Source organism: Natrix helvetica (genome assembly GCF_964273705.1).
Source record: "Natrix helvetica genome assembly, chromosome: W".
In the NCBI taxonomy this organism is placed as follows: domain Eukaryota; kingdom Metazoa; phylum Chordata; class Lepidosauria; order Squamata; family Natricidae; genus Natrix; species Natrix helvetica.
In genome coordinates this window covers 39,684,004-39,703,763 of record NC_138555.1, presented here as the reverse complement: position 1 = coordinate 39,703,763, position 19,760 = coordinate 39,684,004, and the positions used below count along the sequence as shown (strand labels likewise).

General features: G+C 42.4%; 1 protein-coding gene across 3 annotated transcripts in view; it reads right to left on the bottom strand.

The window, feature by feature from the left end:
• LOC309400475 (histone acetyltransferase KAT7-like) overlaps positions 1 to 19,760 on the bottom strand; it is an 89,337-nt gene that overhangs the window by 12,683 nt on the left and 56,894 nt on the right. For 2 of the 3 annotated variants that reach the window (XM_081968993.1, XM_081968994.1), the window contains 5 exons: positions 14,799 to 14,888; positions 12,308 to 12,448; positions 4,408 to 4,501; positions 3,481 to 3,627; positions 2,020 to 2,126 (listed from right to left, as the gene is read on the bottom strand). In XM_081968993.1, coding sequence (XP_081825119.1) covers positions 2,020 to 2,126; positions 3,481 to 3,627; positions 4,408 to 4,501; positions 12,308 to 12,448; positions 14,799 to 14,888 — 579 coding nt within the window. The remainder of the gene's footprint in view (positions 1 to 2,019; positions 2,127 to 3,480; positions 3,628 to 4,407; positions 4,502 to 12,307; positions 12,449 to 14,798; positions 14,889 to 19,760) is intronic. The other variant, XM_081968995.1, reaches the window with a different exon arrangement.

Here is a 19,760-nt window from a genome sequence, read left to right as displayed (position 1 = left end):
AACAAGAGAACTGGATCAATAAACTACAAGATGAAAAAGGCGAGATCTGCTACCAAATAGAGGAAAAGAAAAAGATTATCCAAGAGTTTTATGATCAATTATATAAAGAAAACCGAGACTATACAAAGGAAGGAATATTACAGTATTTGGAAAAGTCAGATCTGCCAAAGGTACCAGAGGAGATTAAGGACATGTTCAATGAAGACATTAAAACATCAGAGATAACCGAGGCCATACAAAGACAAAATAATAATAAAGCTGCAGGGCCAGATGGGTTGCCAGCGGAAATTTATAAAGAATTCCAGGATATACTTGTCCCAACGTTGGTGGAAGTCTACAACGCTGTGTTGAAAGAGGCGAAGACACCGTTATCATGGACGGAGGCTAACAATATTTACATTTTGATTCCCACCAGCCACTGGAGCACAAAATGGGAGTCATCAGAACCCTACACCACCGAGCTGAAGGCCTGCCTACAAGCAAAGATGGGAAAGAAAAACAAAAACAAAAATACATCAAGGAAGCCCTCAGAACGTGTGGCTATCCCAAGTGGGCCTTCATCAAATCTCAAAAAAGACACTACAGGAGTTCCTCTATAACAGTAAACGAAGAGAACAATAAACGATGCAATGTTGTCATTCCATATGTTGCAGGAATATCGGAAAAGCTCTTCGGCCAACACAACATACATGTACACTTCAAACCCAAGAATACATTAAGGCAGAAGCTTGTCCACCCCAAGCATAAAACAACCAGACACAAATGGAGCAACGTGGTATATGGAGTACAATGCAGTGAGCCATGTGCTGATCTGTACATTGGGGAAACCAAACAACGACTTCATAAGCACATGGCACAACACAGGAGAACAAACACATCAGGACTAGATTCAGCAGTCCATCTGCATTTAAAAGACAAAGGCCACTCTTTTGAAGACAGCAAAGTTCACAATTTGGACAAAGAGGACCGATGGTTTGAAAGAGGGGTCAAAGAGGCCATCTATGTCAAAATTGAATAGCCCTCTCTCAACAGAGGAGGGGGGATATGACATCATCTATCTCCAGTCTACAATACAGTCATTTCAACAGTTCCAAGAAGGTTCCACACCCATTTGCACCACTCAGATGACACAGATAAACCTCCAGGTGGCCTCAGAGACTCACTAAAATAATGCAAATGAACAGCTGTCTGCAAGGAGTATAAATCCTTCCATTCCCCACCATCCAGTCAGAGATGAAGAAGCTTCTTGGATGAGAAGCAAAACATCTTCAAATAAAAACCAGAAAATCCAGTTGCCTCTTGAAAAAACACCTTTGGGACAACCATGACCTGGATAACGGAGAATCTCCATAGACATTTAAGGGATCAAAAGTGAAACAGGGGCAGTATGTAAATATTGTTTTCTGCAGCCATCCAAAAATACTGCAACCAACTGGTTTTGTTTTACAAAATGTTTACAGTGAGGATGGAATGGAAAGTTCTGGTCTCCCAACAATATTCAGACAGTTATGGGTTACCCTGAAAACTGAAGGGTCCTTCAAGAGATTTCTGTGCTTAGGTGATGAATACAAACTCCTGTTTTCCAATACAGCATATCTAGGGGAGGAGATCAATTTCTCCCCCAAAATTCAGAGCATATAGTCCAGTGGTGGGTTCCAGATCCCGTTGCAACTGGTACGGTGGAACGTGGCCTGACGGCCATCACATGAACACACGCAGCGCGCACGTACATGCATCCTTACCTCCTGCGATGCTCCACGACGCTCCAGCTGCTCAGCGGAGCATTGTGCAGGTGCCGTACGCTGCGCATGTGTGCGCAGATGGCCCGTTTCCTTCAAATACAGGTAAGGAACGAGGGCGGGCGGGCCCTCCAGAGCACCGTACCGGAACGGTACCAGGTGCTCCCAGCAGGCACCGGTACACCCGTACCGGGGCGTACCACCTGCAACCCACCACTGATATAGTCAATACCCACAAAGATCCCAAACAAAGATGTAGAGTTGCAAGGCAAACTCTTACCTGTCTTTTTAGGACCAGGTGTTTGCCTTTCCAGTACTTGAGCATCTGAAGGGCTTGCAGAGTGCTAACAATGTCGACAGGATTGACAGCTGTCTCTTGGCTGATCTCTGGAATAAAGTGATACAAGTCTATTATATTAGACGGGTGGTAATGAAACAAATACATGAGATGATCTACTGAAAAAACACTGTTTCCTGCCCAGTCACACAAAGACTGGAAGCCAAAAGCAGAAAGTTCTCATGGCTTTGTAAAAGCACAGAATACACCATTCTCTGAATTTATCATTTCAAAGGTAGACTGAAAGCATGCCTGTCAGAATATAAGGCAAAAGACTGAAAGTGATGTTGTCCAGTCAAGGATTTACTTCCTTGCCTAACACTTTGCCATTAAAAGTCCAACAAATACAAATTCAGCAGTTATGAGATACTATGTCTTCTCTGGTACTGGAAGACAGAACAAAGAGGATAATATTAAACTTAATGTTATTTGGAGGCATGATACTATCAAGCTTTTCTCCTCCTATTGGAAGAAAAATAGATTGAACTAACGGGCTGGAGTTGTTTCAAAGCATTTGTCTATTAGCATGCATTTATTTATTCTCCACTGAGATGCCAAATTATTTGAAAATTTTGGAATTCATTGTCAAGCTCCAAGGGAAGGACAGTCATAAAGTAGATTAAGGATTAAGAATGGGGAAAAAAAGCTTCTGGGGAAAAGCAACCATGAAAGATAAATGAGAAATTATCAGACTTTTTAATCTCTGGACACCTTGACCTATTCCTCAACAGGTTTTTAGGTTTTATTCATTTTAAAATACCGCATTTCTTGCAACATGGTAAGAAGAGTATGCTATCTGGCAGTGATGGCTAACCTTTTTCCTATCGCGTGCCAAAAGCGGGGGGAGCATGTGGGGTTGTGTGTGAGTGTGCCCACACCCATAATTCTATGCGCCCTCCCCCATGCATACATGCGCCCCCCCCTTGCCATGCTCCCCTCGCTTTTGGCATGCGATGGCACAGTGGACCAGTTTTTCATCCTCCCCAGACCCTTTCTAGGAGCCTGGGGAGGGTGAAAACAGCCTGTTTGCTGACTCCCAGTCGGCCTGGAAGGCCTGTTTTTGCTTGTTTCCCAACTTCTGGTGGGCCAAGAAGGCCCAAAAATCAGCTGGCCAGTGCGCACATGGGCGCTGGAGCTGAGCTCGCATGCCCACCGATATGGGTCCGTGTGCCACCTGTGGCACGCGTGCCATAGGTTCACCATCACGGGTATAGGTAGTACAAGGGTAAGAAAAATGAGATGCCCATATTAGATTTAGACTATGGGGGAATTTTTAAATGTCCCCATTTTCTATCAAATTGAGAAAAGCTGCTCCAAATATCCACAGTGAAGTGAGGGTAGAATTTAAAGAGAGAGAGAGATGGAGAACAGAAAGATGGAGTGATGGAGAGAAGTAGAACCCACCTTTGATGGAGATTTCTTTGCCTTGGAAATTATGCAGATAACGGAGAAGAACCTCCTTCCAGTAACTACGGTAGCTAATAAGTCCCAAGTCTGAGAGGGGCCTTTCTGGAGATCCAACTTTCTCTTCCACTTTGGAGAGTAAATAGCCTGTTTAGGGAGCACACATACTCTTGCAATTTGGTCTTCAATATATTTTTAGAATATTTCCACCACAGTTCCATACATGGCTCCATAAGCCCACCATCATCTGAGAGCTCAAATACTTTGTGGTGGGCAAACGTCTCCAAAGTGCATTCACTTCTTGGATTTAGTGCACATATGAAATAAATGCAGCTAAAATGCAGCCGTGCAGGGCAAATTTTAAGTTGGTTCAAAAGATAACATTGCCTGGGAAAAGTTAGAAACCTTTGTATCTCAAGGTCCCCCAGATACATAGGCCACCCCCCCCCTCCCACTACCCCAGACAGTACAGATATTGCTATCCAATTTATCAGGATGGGAGCTGTACTACAATATCAGTATTTGATCTGAGCTTGAAACAAATCAGGGAGGGCGCACAAGGGTGTGCAAGAGGAACCATGTGGGTCAGTGAGAGCATGGGGCACAAGAGGCACCATGCTGTTTGGGGAGGGCGCATAAGTGGCCTAAGCAAGCACAGAGAGACTAAGAAAGGGTGTGCTGGCAGGGAAGACTTACCTCAGCAACTTGCAACCTTCCCTGTTAGCTTCCCCATTGACTTTCTGAGAAGCCAGCAGGGAAGGTTGCAAATGTAAGTGCGAAAGGGCTGCAAAATCCCCAGATCGCAATCACAAGGACTCTACTCACTGGACGAATGGTTCTAGGTTGAGGACTACCTGTAAGTTTATTATTTGTCATTGGCTACAATTATTATCTACTGTCAACACACATATAAATATATATACTTACTGAAATCGATAAGCATTTTACCATAACCCTGCCTCATGTACTGAGGCATTGTCAGTATGCAAGAAACATTATAGTTGAGAAATGAGTTCTTCTCCTGAAATTGAATAAGATAGCACTTCAGGCTCATGTTTCATAAGAATAATGTTAAAATAAAGTTAATAACATACTGGCTCAAATCTGAGCAAAACAAGGTGGCTGAACAAAACCAAGATATTCCCATTGAAGCAAATTTGGTCTGTCTACTCAAAAGCCATTAGGCCTATGATTATGAGATATTCACCTCCATTATGTCTTGGTATGCCAATTAATGTTTTCTGAACCTCAGCTCACAGTGAGACAAATCAAAGTTTTCTTTGTTTGCTGTTAGTGGTTTAAGATTACGCGCAAAGCATGGGATACACTTTCTATAAAAGTTTGCAAAGCCTAATAAACTCTTTGCTGTGCCGGGATTTTGCCAGTCAAGTCCTGCTTGGACTTTCTGAAGGTACATTTGAACTCCATCTGTGGAAATGTAGTAACCTAAGAAATCTAGCTGTTTCAAGTCAAAATAACATTTTTGTAATTTAGCCGAAGGGTGATTTTCCCTCAGTTTACTCAAGACCTTCCACAACTGGTGGTTGTGCTGAGATTCATCTTCAGAGTAGATTAGGATGTCATTCAGATAAAATACCACACATTTGTCAATCATATCAGAAAAAAACTGGTTCATAAACGTTGAAAACATTGTCCCTCAGTTAAAGAGTTAGAATGGCATGATGGTGTGTTCAACCTTGCCATACCTGGTATTGAATGCAGTTAAACATTCATGGCCTTCCTTGTGTCATGCCCCCATCGGAGCCTGAATCTGCAGAGGAGGATGAGTTGGAGCTGGAGCCAACAGAGATTGAGGGGGCAGCTTCATTGGCTTCAGAGGAATGTGGGGAGGAGCAGGCTGAAGCAGCCCAGGGCCCCTCAGGATTGCGACGGCTTGTTAGCAGGGAGGAACGGGGGCAGGATGGCCAAGAGAGGGCAAGCAGAGGATATGAGGAGCGATGGAGCTCAGGTGATGAGCAAGGATCCCTCCTGATCCCCAAGCACGGAGAGTGGAGAGAAGGTGGGAACAGCGCAGGCCGACCTGACAACTCGGGAGGAGAGCGCCCCGCTCCTCTTCACAAGGCACACATGGGGACTGAGATTTAAGGAGACGCTGTGGGGAGGGGCGTTTGTCGGGAACAAACGCTGAATTAGTAGAGTTTGGTATGCCGGTACAGACATCTGAAATTTGCAGGACTGTTTGCTTCTTCCTTACTTTGTGGACTCATTGTTTGTTCCTTGGTTTGTGGACTCATTTCCTTGTTCCTTTGCTTTGATGGACTGGGCACAGCCAGAGGCTGCTGTGTATGTGTGTGCGCGCGTGCGTGCGCACACTTTGCTCTGGGACTTCCCAAGAACATGGGAGCGTTTGGGGGGGAAATTTGGAGCATTAAAGGGGAGTTTGAACTCTCAGCTGGCTGTGTGACCTTCATGCCTTGTCCCGGGTCATCACACCTTGACTCTAATGAGATTGACTTAGGGCATGTCATTTAATGGGGTGAAAATTAATTTTTGCAATTTTTTTCACTGAGGGGTTCTAATAATATGTGTTTTTAAACCAAGAATTCAAATCTGTTGTTATTTTTGCAATTGCACAATGTTTAGCTTGGTATTGTAAATCCATGTCTGATCATATACCCCAAGAAAGTCTCTTGTAACCCAAATACTGTTAACTTTATCTTCTAAAAATTACACCTTGTGCTACAAAATTAAAGGTTTTTTCTGCATGAATCTTATCTAGCTAAGCAAAAAATAATCCATGCAATCATAAACTAACATCAGAAGGCTATTATCTGAGTTACAAAAATGTTTAAGTGAGTTTCATCAAGTCTTGTTTTAATTTGTTCTTCGACATCAGCTGCCGACTTGCTTCTTGGCCTCTGATACAACCCTCACATTTCTCATGTGTATACACTCTGCTTGCTGCCTCTGTGACCTGTTTCACACATATCTCTATTGATTGGGCCTGACAGGGCCACTGTGGTACTTGCATTGGGGTCATTCCATGTCAAGTGGTCTGGGGCTTCCTGCTCGACCATCATGGATTTCGATGAAATTTGTTGGTAAAGTGTTACATTTGCCGATGCAATACTTGTGGAGATATAGCCATTTGTTTGACCCCATGCCGCAGCCTTCTACAGTATGACTCTAAGGTTTCAGCAACTTTGAGACATAATATCATTCTCATTAGAAACAGAATGTTTCAAAAAAACCCAAAAAGTAGGGTTGGTGTTTCATCACTGATGTATAAAGCAGTCTTTAGGTTACAAAGTTTCAAATGACACAATTAACTTTGTGGACAAACTGTCCAATACCGTTGATCCGAATTTAAAATTGGCCGACATATTTCCCGGTTGTTATGTTGCCTGTGTTTATGACAAAAAATGCTGGGTAGGCAACGTCATGGAAATTTTGATCGAACAAAATGATGCATTGGTAACATTTATGCATCCATGAGGCCCTGCTCATTCATTTTATTGGCCTGAAAGACAAGATGTTTGTTGGGTTCCTGAACCACATCTTATTTGCGTGCTTCCAGTGCCTTCAGTTAGATCGTCAGGTCGACAGTATCAATTCCCAGAAGCGACACTAAAGAACGTGGCATGTAAATTCAATAATAAATAAGCAATCTTATCTAATAAGTTGGAATTTGGCAGTTTATATGAACAGTATGGACTTTGGCTTGGGAACCATATAAGATACCTAATTTAGGCTTGGGAACCTAGGATAAGCTGCCCAATCGTCAGCTTGGGAACCAGACAGATACCCACACAAGGCTTTGGAACATTGAGGAAGAAACCAAACTACAGGCTTGGGATCCTGAACCAAGAAACACACCCGTGACTGGTATTGCACAAGTATCGTGCGTGTCCCCTATGGTGATTGGGTTGCTGGGTCAAGTGCCTGAACTGGTAGCGACAATGTTACCATGGACCAATGCAATATAATAGTAGCAATGATGTCTATATAAAACAAAAAGACGAAACAATAATGGAATGCATGTGACGTTGCCATAGCACACTCCTCAATTTTGTCCCTATTTTTAGGGCTTTATACGTCAGCGATGAAACACCAACCTTACTTTTTAGGGGGGGGTTGAAACATGCTGTTTCTAATGAAAATGATTTAACAGAGTTTCCAGAAGGTCTTTTTTTTTGTAAAAGTGGGCTGAAGATACCCTATGTCTCAAAGTTGCTGAAACCTCAGAGTCATACTGTAGAAGGCTGCGGTATGGGGTCAAACAAATGGCTATATCTTCGCAAGTATTGCCTCGGCAAATGTAACACTTTACCAATGTTCATTGGGGATGTGTGTGCATGTTCACACCAAATTTCATTGAAATCTGTGATGGTCAAGCAGGGCACTTTTCTGAAATCAGACCACCTGACATGGAACAACCCATTGGTTCGTTAATGAATTTCTTTATTTCTGCTGTAGTCAGTTTGCACGTCAAAGGTGCCTCATATACACCTTCAGACCAGTCAATCAGCTCCAGCAGAGTGGATGATCATGCGTTGATTAACGGCATTTTTCTTCCACATACAGAAAAATCTCCCAGCCCGTCATTGTCTACTACAGCCTTCTTTTGCAGTCTGACTTGCTGCAGCTAGAACAACCCATGACACGGGCCTTTAATCCAGGAATGTTTTACTTTGATGTTGAACCAGCAAGGGTAGTACACACCATTTATGTATTCCGCTATCATTCTTAAGTGTTGGAGAGTTTTGCCTTTAAAGCCATGTTTTGAAACCCATATTCGACAAAGCCTATTTGCAGTTGTCAACCGGCTTATGGGGCCAATTTCCAGAAGAAAGGGAAGTTGTCCTGTCCTATTGACTGTGTGATGCTATATCCATACGCTTGGATCAGTAGAGAGATTCTTTACAACACTGTCATTCAGTGAAATGAGAGGCTCACCAATTGAAACTCTGGTGAATGAAGGATCAATGACAAGTTCTGTTGCAGTGTCTAGCATGTTGCCAATTTTACATACCCATTTGTTGTTAGACAAAGTCTTCCTATCCAATTTTGTGATTAAGTGTTGTAAGGGTAACTCATTTGTGTGGAGTGCACACACCAACCAGATAAACATCCGGTCAAGCTTGACTTCTACCCAGTGCATGGCACCACCTTCACAGCCAGTATTAACATTTGTAGAATCTCCTCCAATGGCCTTCAAACCTTTGTCAATGCCTTTCTTCTTCATGAAATACACATTATCTGCAATCACTTGAGCAGGTTTTCCTGTTTTTGAGCCTTTCTCTGGAGTGAAATGATAAAGGTATCTTCCACCCAGCTCACTGTACACAAAATAATGTTCTTCTTTGATGGTATTGGGGAACTGCTGGTCTGAACTGTTTGCTGGGGAATTACTGGTCTGAAAAGTTATGATATTTATGTAGTTACTTACCAAGCACATCAAAATTATATTAAAGTAACCAACATAGCAATCCCCAAGGAATGTCACAACCTTTTAGCACCTGTAATGTCTGGAAATTGAAAGTTGAAAAATTTGACATGGTCCCTCACCATCACAGCATTAAGGGACTTGTAGCTGTGAACAGTCCTCAGGAAAACTTCACCGTTTGGGTTTGTGGTGCTGAAGCCAGTGATTTTGAAGGTCTAATAAAGGCTTTCTGCAAGTTAGAGTCCAGATACTGCTTCAAAATTGATAGCTCCTTAGCTGACATAGGATACTGTCTCTTAGCAGGTATTTTAGCCCCCAGGACCAGGTCTATAGCACAGTCGCAGACCATGTGGGGGAAGGACTGCTGCTTCTTCCTCCCCAAATACATCTGTGAAATCTGCATAATTGCTGGGTAGCTTGGTATTTCCTTCCTTGGGGCTTACTGCCAGCTGGTGTAAATGGTTTGCTGTCTGGAAATGGTGATGATGGCAAGCTGAGGCAGTAGGGGACGGTTCTTGCTTCCTAATGCATTGCAGGTTGATGAAGCCACTCTGATCCCAATACAAGTGGAAAGTGGAGGTGTCTCATGACATACAGGGTTAACAGCTCGGTATGTTGGATGACAGTCATTGTAGCGGGGTCATGGTGTGTATAATCAGACCCGCTTTCAACGGTTGGCCATCTATTGTTTCTAAGTGCATCGGAGTCCTCAGTGAGACTATAGGGATCTATAGTGCTTTAACAGTTGTGAAGTCCATAAAGTTGGCTGTTGCCCCCGAATCCACTACTGCTGCAAACCTTTCGTCCTACCTGTAGGTTAGGGTCAAGGCAACATAGATTGATGGAGATGGTGTTGAGCCCTCTTTAATGTTCAAATATCCCCTCCTGAGAGCTTTTCACTCAACCCTCAGGCTCTGCTAGTTCATTTCCCACAGTTTGTTTCCAAAACTAGTATTTCTGAAAAATTTCCTAATACAGGTCATCCTCGACTTACAAAAGTTCCTTTAGTGACCGTTCAAAGTTACAATGGCACTGAAAAAAGTGAATTATAACCATTTTTCACACAACTGTTGCAGAATCCCCATAGTTAAGTGATCAAAATTCAGACGCTTGGCAACTGACTCATATTTATGATGGTTGCAGTGTCCTGGGGTCATGTGATCACCTTTTGCGACCTTCTGACAAGCAAAGTCAACAGGGAAGCCAGATTCACTTAACAATCGTGTCACTAATTTAACAACTACAGTGATTCACTTAACAGCTGTGGCAGGAAAGGTCGTAAAATGCGGCAAAGTTCACTTAACAAATGTCTTGTTTAGCAACAAAAATTTTGGGCTCTATTGTGGGTGTAAGTCGAGGACTACCAGGAGTTTTACATTTTCAAAGATACATTAAAATGTTCATATACAGAAGAAACTGGTCTGTTTAGAAAGAAACAAAAATCAAGAAATAAACATGTAAAACGGCATATAAGCTTGTCTGATTAGATTTCAAGGAACAAAAGAGAAGCTACATCCTTTACAGTTCAGTAGCTTTTCACTCCAGTTGTAACAACATTAACAACATTTTCAAGTAAACTTAACCAATATATTTATCATTGTCTAAATAAATTAAACTATTGCATTTTATATAAGTAGATTTTCATAAGGAAATGAAGTTACACATAGTGGTAACTGGTAAGGTGCAACGGGGCCTGGCGACCCCCACATGCATACACGCAGCACACACGCACACATGTGGCCTTACCTCTGCTACTCAGCGGAGCGTTGCGCAGGCGCCGTACGCTCCGTGCGTGTGCACAGAAGCACCGAAGAGCTCAAATACAGGTAAGGTGCGCGGGCGGGCGGGCAGGCCCTCCAGAGCACCGTACTGGAACAGTACCGGGTGCTCCGAGCAGGCACCGGTACGCCCGTACCGGGGCGTATCACCTGCAACCCACCACTGTTACACATACAGGTAGTCCTTGATTTATGACCATAGATTTAGCAAGAGTTATGTCAGCTTCAGAAAAAGTGACTTATGACCTATCCTTGAAGTTACAACAGCCTTACCAAACTTACAGTCACATGATAGCAATTTGGGCACTTGGCAACTGGCTCACATTTACAATGATCACATGATCTTGATTTGAGACCTTCCCAGCTGGCTTATGAGAAGCAAAATCAATTGGGGAAGTCAGATTTGCTTAACAACCATGTGATTCTGTTAGCTGCCACCCCATGCTTGCTTGGGCTTCGCTGATATGTAGCGACAGTCTGCCATGAACTTTGGAAGAGGGGGGCAGAAGGGAGAATACTTGGGAAACCAAAACATGATGTGCCTTCTCAAGAAACTGCTTCAAGGTCGCCCAAATGGAAGGAGGAGGTGGCATACCAGAGTACGCCTGAACTGACCATTAGGTAAACAGCTTTCTAGATTTTAATTGGATACCTTGGGGTGGGAAATGAAAACCAATCAAGGAGTCAGAAAGTGTAAAGTATAACATTTGGGATTTTGGCGCACGAATCTCAGTTCCGGCTATACATTAGTGCAATCCACTTGATCTCTAATAAAACTATACCTTTCTCAACAAATGGAGTCAAGGATCATTTCTATTTGGAGGTTAAGTGACAGATGACAGATTTACTGTATTTTTCGGACTATAAGACACACTGGAGTATAAGACGCACCAAGATTTTGAAGAGAAAAACAAGGGAAAAAAATAGGTTTTGGCCTCCACACGTCCAGTTTTTGCTCTCTGCAGCCCCCAGGAGACTCTGCAGGCTTCCCAAACTCTCTGTGCGGCCCATTTTTTGTGAAAAATTAGCCCGTTTTTGGCCCCCCAATCCCCCCAAGCGTGTCATTTTTGCTCTCCCCAGCCCCCAGGAGCACTCTGCAGGCCTTCCAAACCCTCTGCATGCCCTGTTTTTGCCGAAAATGGATGCACGGGGCATGGTTTCGGGAGGCCAAAAATGGCCATATTCGGTGTATAAGATGCACCTCTCCACCCTCTTTTAAGGGGGGAAAAAGTGCATCTTATACTCCGAAAAGTACAGTACTTAACCACATTATTCACTTAACTGTGGTAAAATGCTCATCAATTGGGTCCTGTCATTGGATGACTTGCTTAATGACTGCATTGCTTAGTGACACAAATTCCGGTCCCAATTGTGGTCATAAGTCAAGGACTACCTGTAATAAATTTTATGTTATAATAAAAGTGACTGTACATGCAAAAAATTATATATCCCCCCCTCTCCCTCCCAATTGTGCCAATATTTTGCAATTTTCAATCCTAGCTTGAACAATTTTTTCTTTTAGCAAGTATTCTACTTCTCAGCTGATTTCCAGATGTTAAACTAGGGTAGTGTACCCATCATCATACTGTTTTGATGCACAAAGCCCTGCTGATGGAACAGATCCCAGGTTGTTATTACTAACCTTGGAAAAATAGCCTATTAGGTGGCATCCTGTGTTATCAGCTTCTGTCATGACGTAGAAAAGAAATGGTTCAACATCGTAATACAGAGTCTTATGGTCCAAGAAGAGCTTTGCCAGAAGGCACAAGTTTTGACAATATATCTGGAAAAATCAGAAAGAGCATCAAGATATTAATAACTTACAAGAATGCTTACCAGGAGATGATCTACCCTCCCAGTACTTAACACAAGATAAGAGTTCCTACAAACTGAACCATAAAATCTATGAATAGCCAATAGGTAAAGCTATCTTAGTATTCCAATGAAGATTGTTCCAGACAAAGCAATACCGAGCCAGAATCCCTATTCCTCCCCCCATTTGTTAATAGTTGGTGAGTAGCAGTTCCAAATGTCTATTGTCCCAGGATTGTGCTGTACAGGTAGTCCTCGACCTACGACTGTAATGGAGCCTGCCCATTATGTTTGCAAGTGGTGACAACCATTAAGTGAGACAGCATCACTTAATGACCCCCACCCCCTGCTCTTCCTGATGCTACTGTTAAACAGATGTGCAGGTCATTCATCAAGCGTGGGGTACGTCATGATTGGGGGAGGTCCTGGGAGGCCCGACACCCAGCTTGGTTCATAAAGGAGGCTGACAAGCAGCAAAAAGTTTTGCAACAGCCCAGCAGTGGAGAAGAGCCTACCTACATTAGGGTCCAGCACCACGTTCCAATCCCAAAGAGGCTTCCAAACAAGCCTCCATGGAGGCTGGTCCTCTGTCCTGATCAGCTGGCCTTCAAGAGACTGCAAACCTCTCCTGGCTCTTGCTAAGCTCTTGCTAGACTCACATTTCTTCAATAAAGAAAACAAAAAAAGCTGGAAGGGTACTTTTGGGAAGCTGGTCCTGAAGCTGTCGACTTTGCATGCAGGCAGTTTGCTTTCCCAAAGTCTAGCAAGAGCCAGGAGATGTTTGCAGTCTCCCGAAGGCCAGCTAATCAGGGCAGAAAGCTCTGAAAGGAACCACCATTTTTCGCAAGGAATTGTTGGAAACTGAAAATGGTAGCTGCTTCTAGGAGGCATGAGGAGCAGGCCAAGTGCTGTGGGATCCTGCTGGGGCCAGATGGGGGGGGGAAGAGGGGGGGGCAGTGCAGCGTCCCCATGGTCAGTCATAAGGACGAATGGCCATGGGAGGCTCTGCAACCACCGTAACTTGGAAACAGGGTCACATGTTGCTTGGGTGGTGGTGGTGCGGGTCTGTTGTAACTTTGAACAGCTGTTAAGTGACCAGTCATATCTTGAGGACTACCTGTAACTACAGAGAGCAGCTGCATGGCCCTGGAAAAAGATGTAGGTGATTTAAGGATTTGCATAGATGTTATGTGAGTGTCCCCAAATGCTCTGAAGTACCTTTTTAGCTTGGAAACAGTAAACAAGAACTTGACATGAATTCTGCAACAAATTGGTACAATCTAAGACTGTCATCATCTTATTTATCTATTTAATTTTGCTCTAAACCTTTATGGACAGCAGAGTGGAGTGAGAGATTGTGAAGATGAGTGAATAGATTTTATCATTTCACCCAGGTAGGAAAAGAGTTTTTGATTACTTCCCCAATTAAGAGTTAGGGTTCATCGGACGGACACATCCTTGACCAATCCTTTTCCTACTGAGACAGTTCAATACAGTATTTGCCCCAAATATTGCAGCATTTGCAATATTGCAACATTTGCAATATTTATGTAGGGAAGCACTCAAAAAGAATAATTCCTTCACTTACAGTCCAAAGTTAGGACCTATTTTCTCATGTCATGGCTCTGCCATCTCATACTATGCCATCAATAAATCTAACCTTTAAGGAACGGTCACAAGGTTTTTACAGCAGAGGACAGGGAGATTTCTTGATAAGAAGACTGTAGTTTGGAGGGATGACCTGGAGCCCATACAACTACAAAAAAAGCCACTGAAATTGTCTATGAGGGAAGTGTTTCCAAACTAGTCAGGGAAAAGGGCTGTCTGAGCAGGAATCTAAAAAAACTGAAACACACATCCGGGACATTGGCAAAATTGAAATACTGTGGTATGTTTCTTTATCTCCCTCTTCTCCATATAACTTGAAAGAGTTCCTTCCTTCTTTCCCTAAATTACACTTCTTTGAACCCACACTCTGAAAACAAAACTTTTTGGAATGAATCTACTCTTTATAAAAGAGTTGAGACAGCAGTAGCACAAAGAAGCCTGTCCTGGGCCACATCACAACTTGCAATCTTTTTGGACTTCTTCACCCAATCAGCAAAACCAATGCTAAATAAGAAAGATGGAATTAGCAGCCAACATACTGGGAAGACAACACATTTAGGATGCTAAACCAGTTTAAATGTCTTACATGATTCTGGCTAATTAGCAACAGTGAAGAAAAATTTCTAGTAAAGCCACTGTATGGCTTACAAATGGCCCACAAAAGGCACAAGCTCTCTTCCTCCCAGAAAACTACTCCATATAAATAGAGTTACCTTGTTCTTTTTCCCATCTACTTCAAATACTGAGATTGGGCCTTTGCGGTAGATTTCATCTCCTGGAGGATGCTTCCAGACACATTTTGCCTATGAAGAATAATATACAAGCTTTACTGTGACAATTGTTTTAAAATATAACACCAAAGAGAAAAATATAATTGCTTTGCACTCAGAAGCAATAAGGCCTATTCTATTCAGAAAACAAAATTAAGCTGGTATTTGGTATCGGCTATTGACCAATGTGCACTGGGTAAGCTGTTTTTTTTAAATATATGTATCATTTGTAATTTTCCTTTAACAACCATACATACCGTATTTTTCGGAGTATAAGACACACAAAGGCACCGTTTTGCGGTGGTTCGGCTCCTACCTCTCTGACCGGAAGCAATGTGTGTTGACAGGGGGGCAGAGGTCGTCCCTGAGGCCACCCACTTGTGGGGTGCCACAGGGGTCGGTCCTCTCGCCTCTCCTGTTCAACGCATATGTGAAGCCGCTGGGTGAGATCATCCGTGGTTTTGGGGTTGAATACCATCTTTACGCTGATGATACTCAGCTCTACATTTCAACCCCAAACCACCCCAACGAGGCTGTCGAAGTGATGTCCCGGTGTTTGGAAGCCGTCGGGGTCTGGATGGGGGACAACAGACTCAAACTCAACCCCTCCAAGACCGAGTGGCTGTGGGTACCGGCACCTCGGTTCAGCCAGCTGACCCCATCGCTGGCCATAGGGGGCGAACAACTGTCCCCCGTGGAGCGGGCGCGCAATTTGGGCGTCCTCCTCGATGCCCGGCTGTCAATGGAGGACCATGTGGCAGCCGTGGCAAGGGGGGCGTTCCACCAGGTTCGCCTGGTGCGCCAATTGCGCCCCCTACTGGACCGGAGTGCCCTGCGCACGGTCACTCATGCGCTGGTGACGTCTCGCCTGGACTACTGCAATGCCCTCTACATGGGGCTTCCCTTGGGACGCATCCGGAGACTGCAGCTAGTTCAGAACGCAGCCGCGCGGGTTATTATGGGAAGTACTCGTTACTCCCACGTAACACCTCTCCTGCGCGAGCTGCACTGGCTACCTGTGGCCTTTCGGGTACGTTTCAAGGTATTGATCACCATCTTTAAAGCGCTCCATGGCATAGGACCTAGTTATCTGCAGGATCGCATCCTACCACACACGTCCCTGCGACCTATCCGCTCACACAGGGAGGGGCTCCTCCTGGTGCCGTCTGCTAGGCAATGCCAGCGGGCGACACCTAGGAGTAGATCCTTCTCTGTGATGGGCCCAACCCTCTGGAATGACCTCCCCCCGGACATTCGAACTACCACCGACCTCCGTTCCTTCCGGCAAAAGTTAAAGACTCACCTATTTCAATCAGCTGGCCTGGCACTTTCTTAGTTTTACCTCCCGGGGATTTATTTTATTTTAATTGGGTTTGGGGTTTTAATTGTGATGTTTTTAGGATTAGAATATATTTATTTCTTAGTACAGCCTATCTCCCCCTCCAAATGTATCTTAAATGTATTTTATCATTATGACTGGTTTTATTTGTATTGACTGTACACCGCCCCGAGTCCCTTTTTGGGAGAGGGGCGGTCTAAAAAACTAAGAAATAAATAAATAAATAAATAAAATACACTGGAGTATAAGACACACCTAGGTTTTGAAGAGGCAAATTAAAAAAAAGTAGGTAGGTGGATAGAAAGGGAGAGAAAGAAAGAGAAATACAGTAGGTAGGTAGGTAGAGAGAGTAGGTAGGTAGGTAGATAAAGGGATAGAGAGAAAGAGAAATAGAGATAGAGAGATAGAGAAATACAGTAGGTAGGTAGGGAGAGAGAGTGTGTAGGTAGGTAGGTAGAGGGATAGAGAGAGAAATAAAAAGAGATACAGATAGAGAAATATAGTAGATAGGTAGGGAGAGAGAGAGTAGGTAGGTAGGTAGGTAGAGGGATAGAGAGAGAGAGAGAAATACAGTAGATAGGTAGGGAGAGAGAGAGTAGGTAGGTAGGTAGAGGGATAGAGAGAGAGAGAAATACAGTAGATAGGTAGGGAGGGAGAGAGAGAGAGAGTAAATAGGTAGGTAGGGAGGGAGGGTGGTAGAGCGATAGAGAGAGAGAAATACAGTAGATAGGTAGGTAGATAGAGTAGGTAGGTAGGTAGGTAGGTAGATAGAGGGATAGAGCGAGAGAAATACAGTAGATAGGTAGGGAGAGAGAGAGAGTGTGTAGGTAGGTAGGTAGAGGGATAGAGAGAGAGAAATAGAAAGAGAGAGAGAGAAATACAGTAGATAGGTAGGGAGAGAGAGAGAGAGAGAGAAGGTAGGTAGGTAGAGGGATATATATATAGAGAGAAATACAGTAGATAGGTAGGGAGAGAGAGTAGGTAAGTAGGTAGGGAGGGAGGTAGAGGGATAGAGAGAGAGAAGTAGAGAGAGAGAGAAATACAGTAAATAGGTAGGGAGAGAGTAGGTAGGTAGGTAGGTAGATAAGAGGGATAGAGAGATAGGGAGAAATACAGTAGGTAGGTAGGGAGAGAGAGGGTAGGTAGGTAGGTAGATGTTTCCAGGTGTATTTATCCATGTGCTGGAGAAGGAAATCGCTGACAAACCTTAAGATTTTGTTTCTGCTGGCACAGCACTTGATCAATGTAATTTTCATGAAAGAGCTTTCCAAAAGAAAAAAAAAAGTTTTTGCACTCTGCAAACCTCCCCAAAACGGCCCCGTTTTTCTTTTTCAAATAAAAGGCATGAATAGCCTTGGGGGGGCTTGCAGAGTGCTCCTGGGGGGATGGGGGGCTCTACATTCACATTTTGTTTTTAAACAATACTATTCTCTCTTTATGATTTTTTTAAAAATAAAATTTCTATTTTCAAACAAACATAAACACACAGAACATATAACATAAAAACCTCTTCAACTACATACAGTGTGTCAATTGGTTATAAGATCTTTCTGCGTCCTTTCCATAGTCATCACTTGAGCTTTATCAAAAATCACATATTGTCAATCAAATATCTTTGTATACATTATTATTGTACTTCATTTGTTTAATTATCACTATTGTTTCACCATTTTAAACAAGGTATTCTAAATATGTATCCATTTGTGTTATAATGATTCATTATATCATCTTCAATATATCCAATAATAAAGAATTTTTTGTATCCTATTCTAAATCATTCTATTATTTTAGCATTAATAACATTCTCTAATAATTTTCAATTCCATGTTTTTTCCATTATTAGTATCATCAATCTAAGATACATTTATACAAATTATTATAATTGTTAAACATCCATTAAGCATAGCTATTATTACATCCTTTTTATATGGGGCATATTAAATTTGAGGTAAATTTATATTATGGCATTTCATTACATCATCCTGAAATCATCCAATGATATTACATCTTTATATTCTATTCTATATAGAATTATTTATCTTTTATAAAAAGGATTTTCAACATCATCTCCATCGTCCTCACTTACAGTTTATATAGAATTTCATATTATCAATCTAGTATATATGAATGCTTTATTATCATTATTAATCATTTATTTGACTATAGCTATTATTACTTTGTCTTATACATAGTACTCAAAGTTTAACTACATTTAACTAAATTTTATTGTGACATTACATTTCATCATCCTGTATCCTTCCAGAAATAGTGCAGTCCAATATCTCTTGCCATTTGTAGAATCTGTATTCTAAGTGTTTTCTTGATAAGTCTTATGTGGACTTCTCTTGACAACTTGTTGTTCATTGGATATCTTATAAGAATTCGAAACCCTCCATCTGTTCCTTTCATCTGCTTGACTTTTGTTATCACTGGTGCTTCTGCCGAAATTACACTCATTGTTTCTGCCAAATTTTCTCCCCTTTCTTCATCTATGTTTTGACATCTGAGATAAGAGTTCCAGTTCATCGATCTCTCCTTTCCGTATTTTGCACTTATCATTTCCCTCTGCACTCGATTTGCTGTCAATTTCAAGAATTTTCTTATCACTTTCATGTGTCTCTGTAATTTTTTGAACTCTCCTCAAATTTCATCGTTGTTTTATAAGTATTCTCAACTCTTCCCTCCGTACTTTCTGTATTTTGATATTTTGTGTTTTGATCTATAAATTCAAAACTCTTTTCAATTCTCTCTGTAGTTAAGAGTTTTTGAATTTCTAACATAATTTTTTGCAATGTTAGTTCCTTTTCTTCTTCATATTGTGCCATTTTTCCAAGTTATAAACACTGCCTCTAAGACATCCAAGGCTTTTGCTAGATTTCAAACAAATTCAGTGAAGTTTTTCCCACTAATCCTTTCAGTAAACAAAGCCGATAGCTTTGTAATATCAGATGTTGCCAAGCCTCTAGATGGCAGTGTTACGATCTGGCTGAGCCTTGCGAGGAAAGAGGCTTTTAATCCACAACCACAAAAAATGAGAAAAGTATAGAGGAGGAAGCGGGGAAAAAAGACCAGTCCAGTTTAAAAGAAAGAGGCATTTGTAAAAAGTCCATCCATAGAAAACAAACAAATTTAAAGTGGAAAAGATAACACAATAGTTTTAAACCAGGGTAAATTCACTGCTTATTTCCGTCTGTCTTCAATTTTATTTTAACTCTGAGTCTTTTGGGTTTTCTTCTCTAATAATAAAGATTTTTCTCACCATTTCGGCACACTGTCTCTCCTGTACTGCTTCCGTTTCAGGGGCTTGTCCCAACCTTCAGCAGCCATATTGGCTGCTTCTCTTGTAGCCGGCAAAAAGAGCTTTTTCCTGGATCAATCACGGGCTTTGAGATGCTCCTGAGATCAGCAGGACATGCCCTTCAGTATCACAGTTTCTTCAGAACGGTTTAGATCCAAAAAGGATTGTCCAGCAACAGAGATATCGACAGCAATCCTGGAGCCCCAAGATTGCATGTCGTGTCGTAGCGACGTCAAGACGCTCCCTCCTCTCTTTATGATTCTTTATC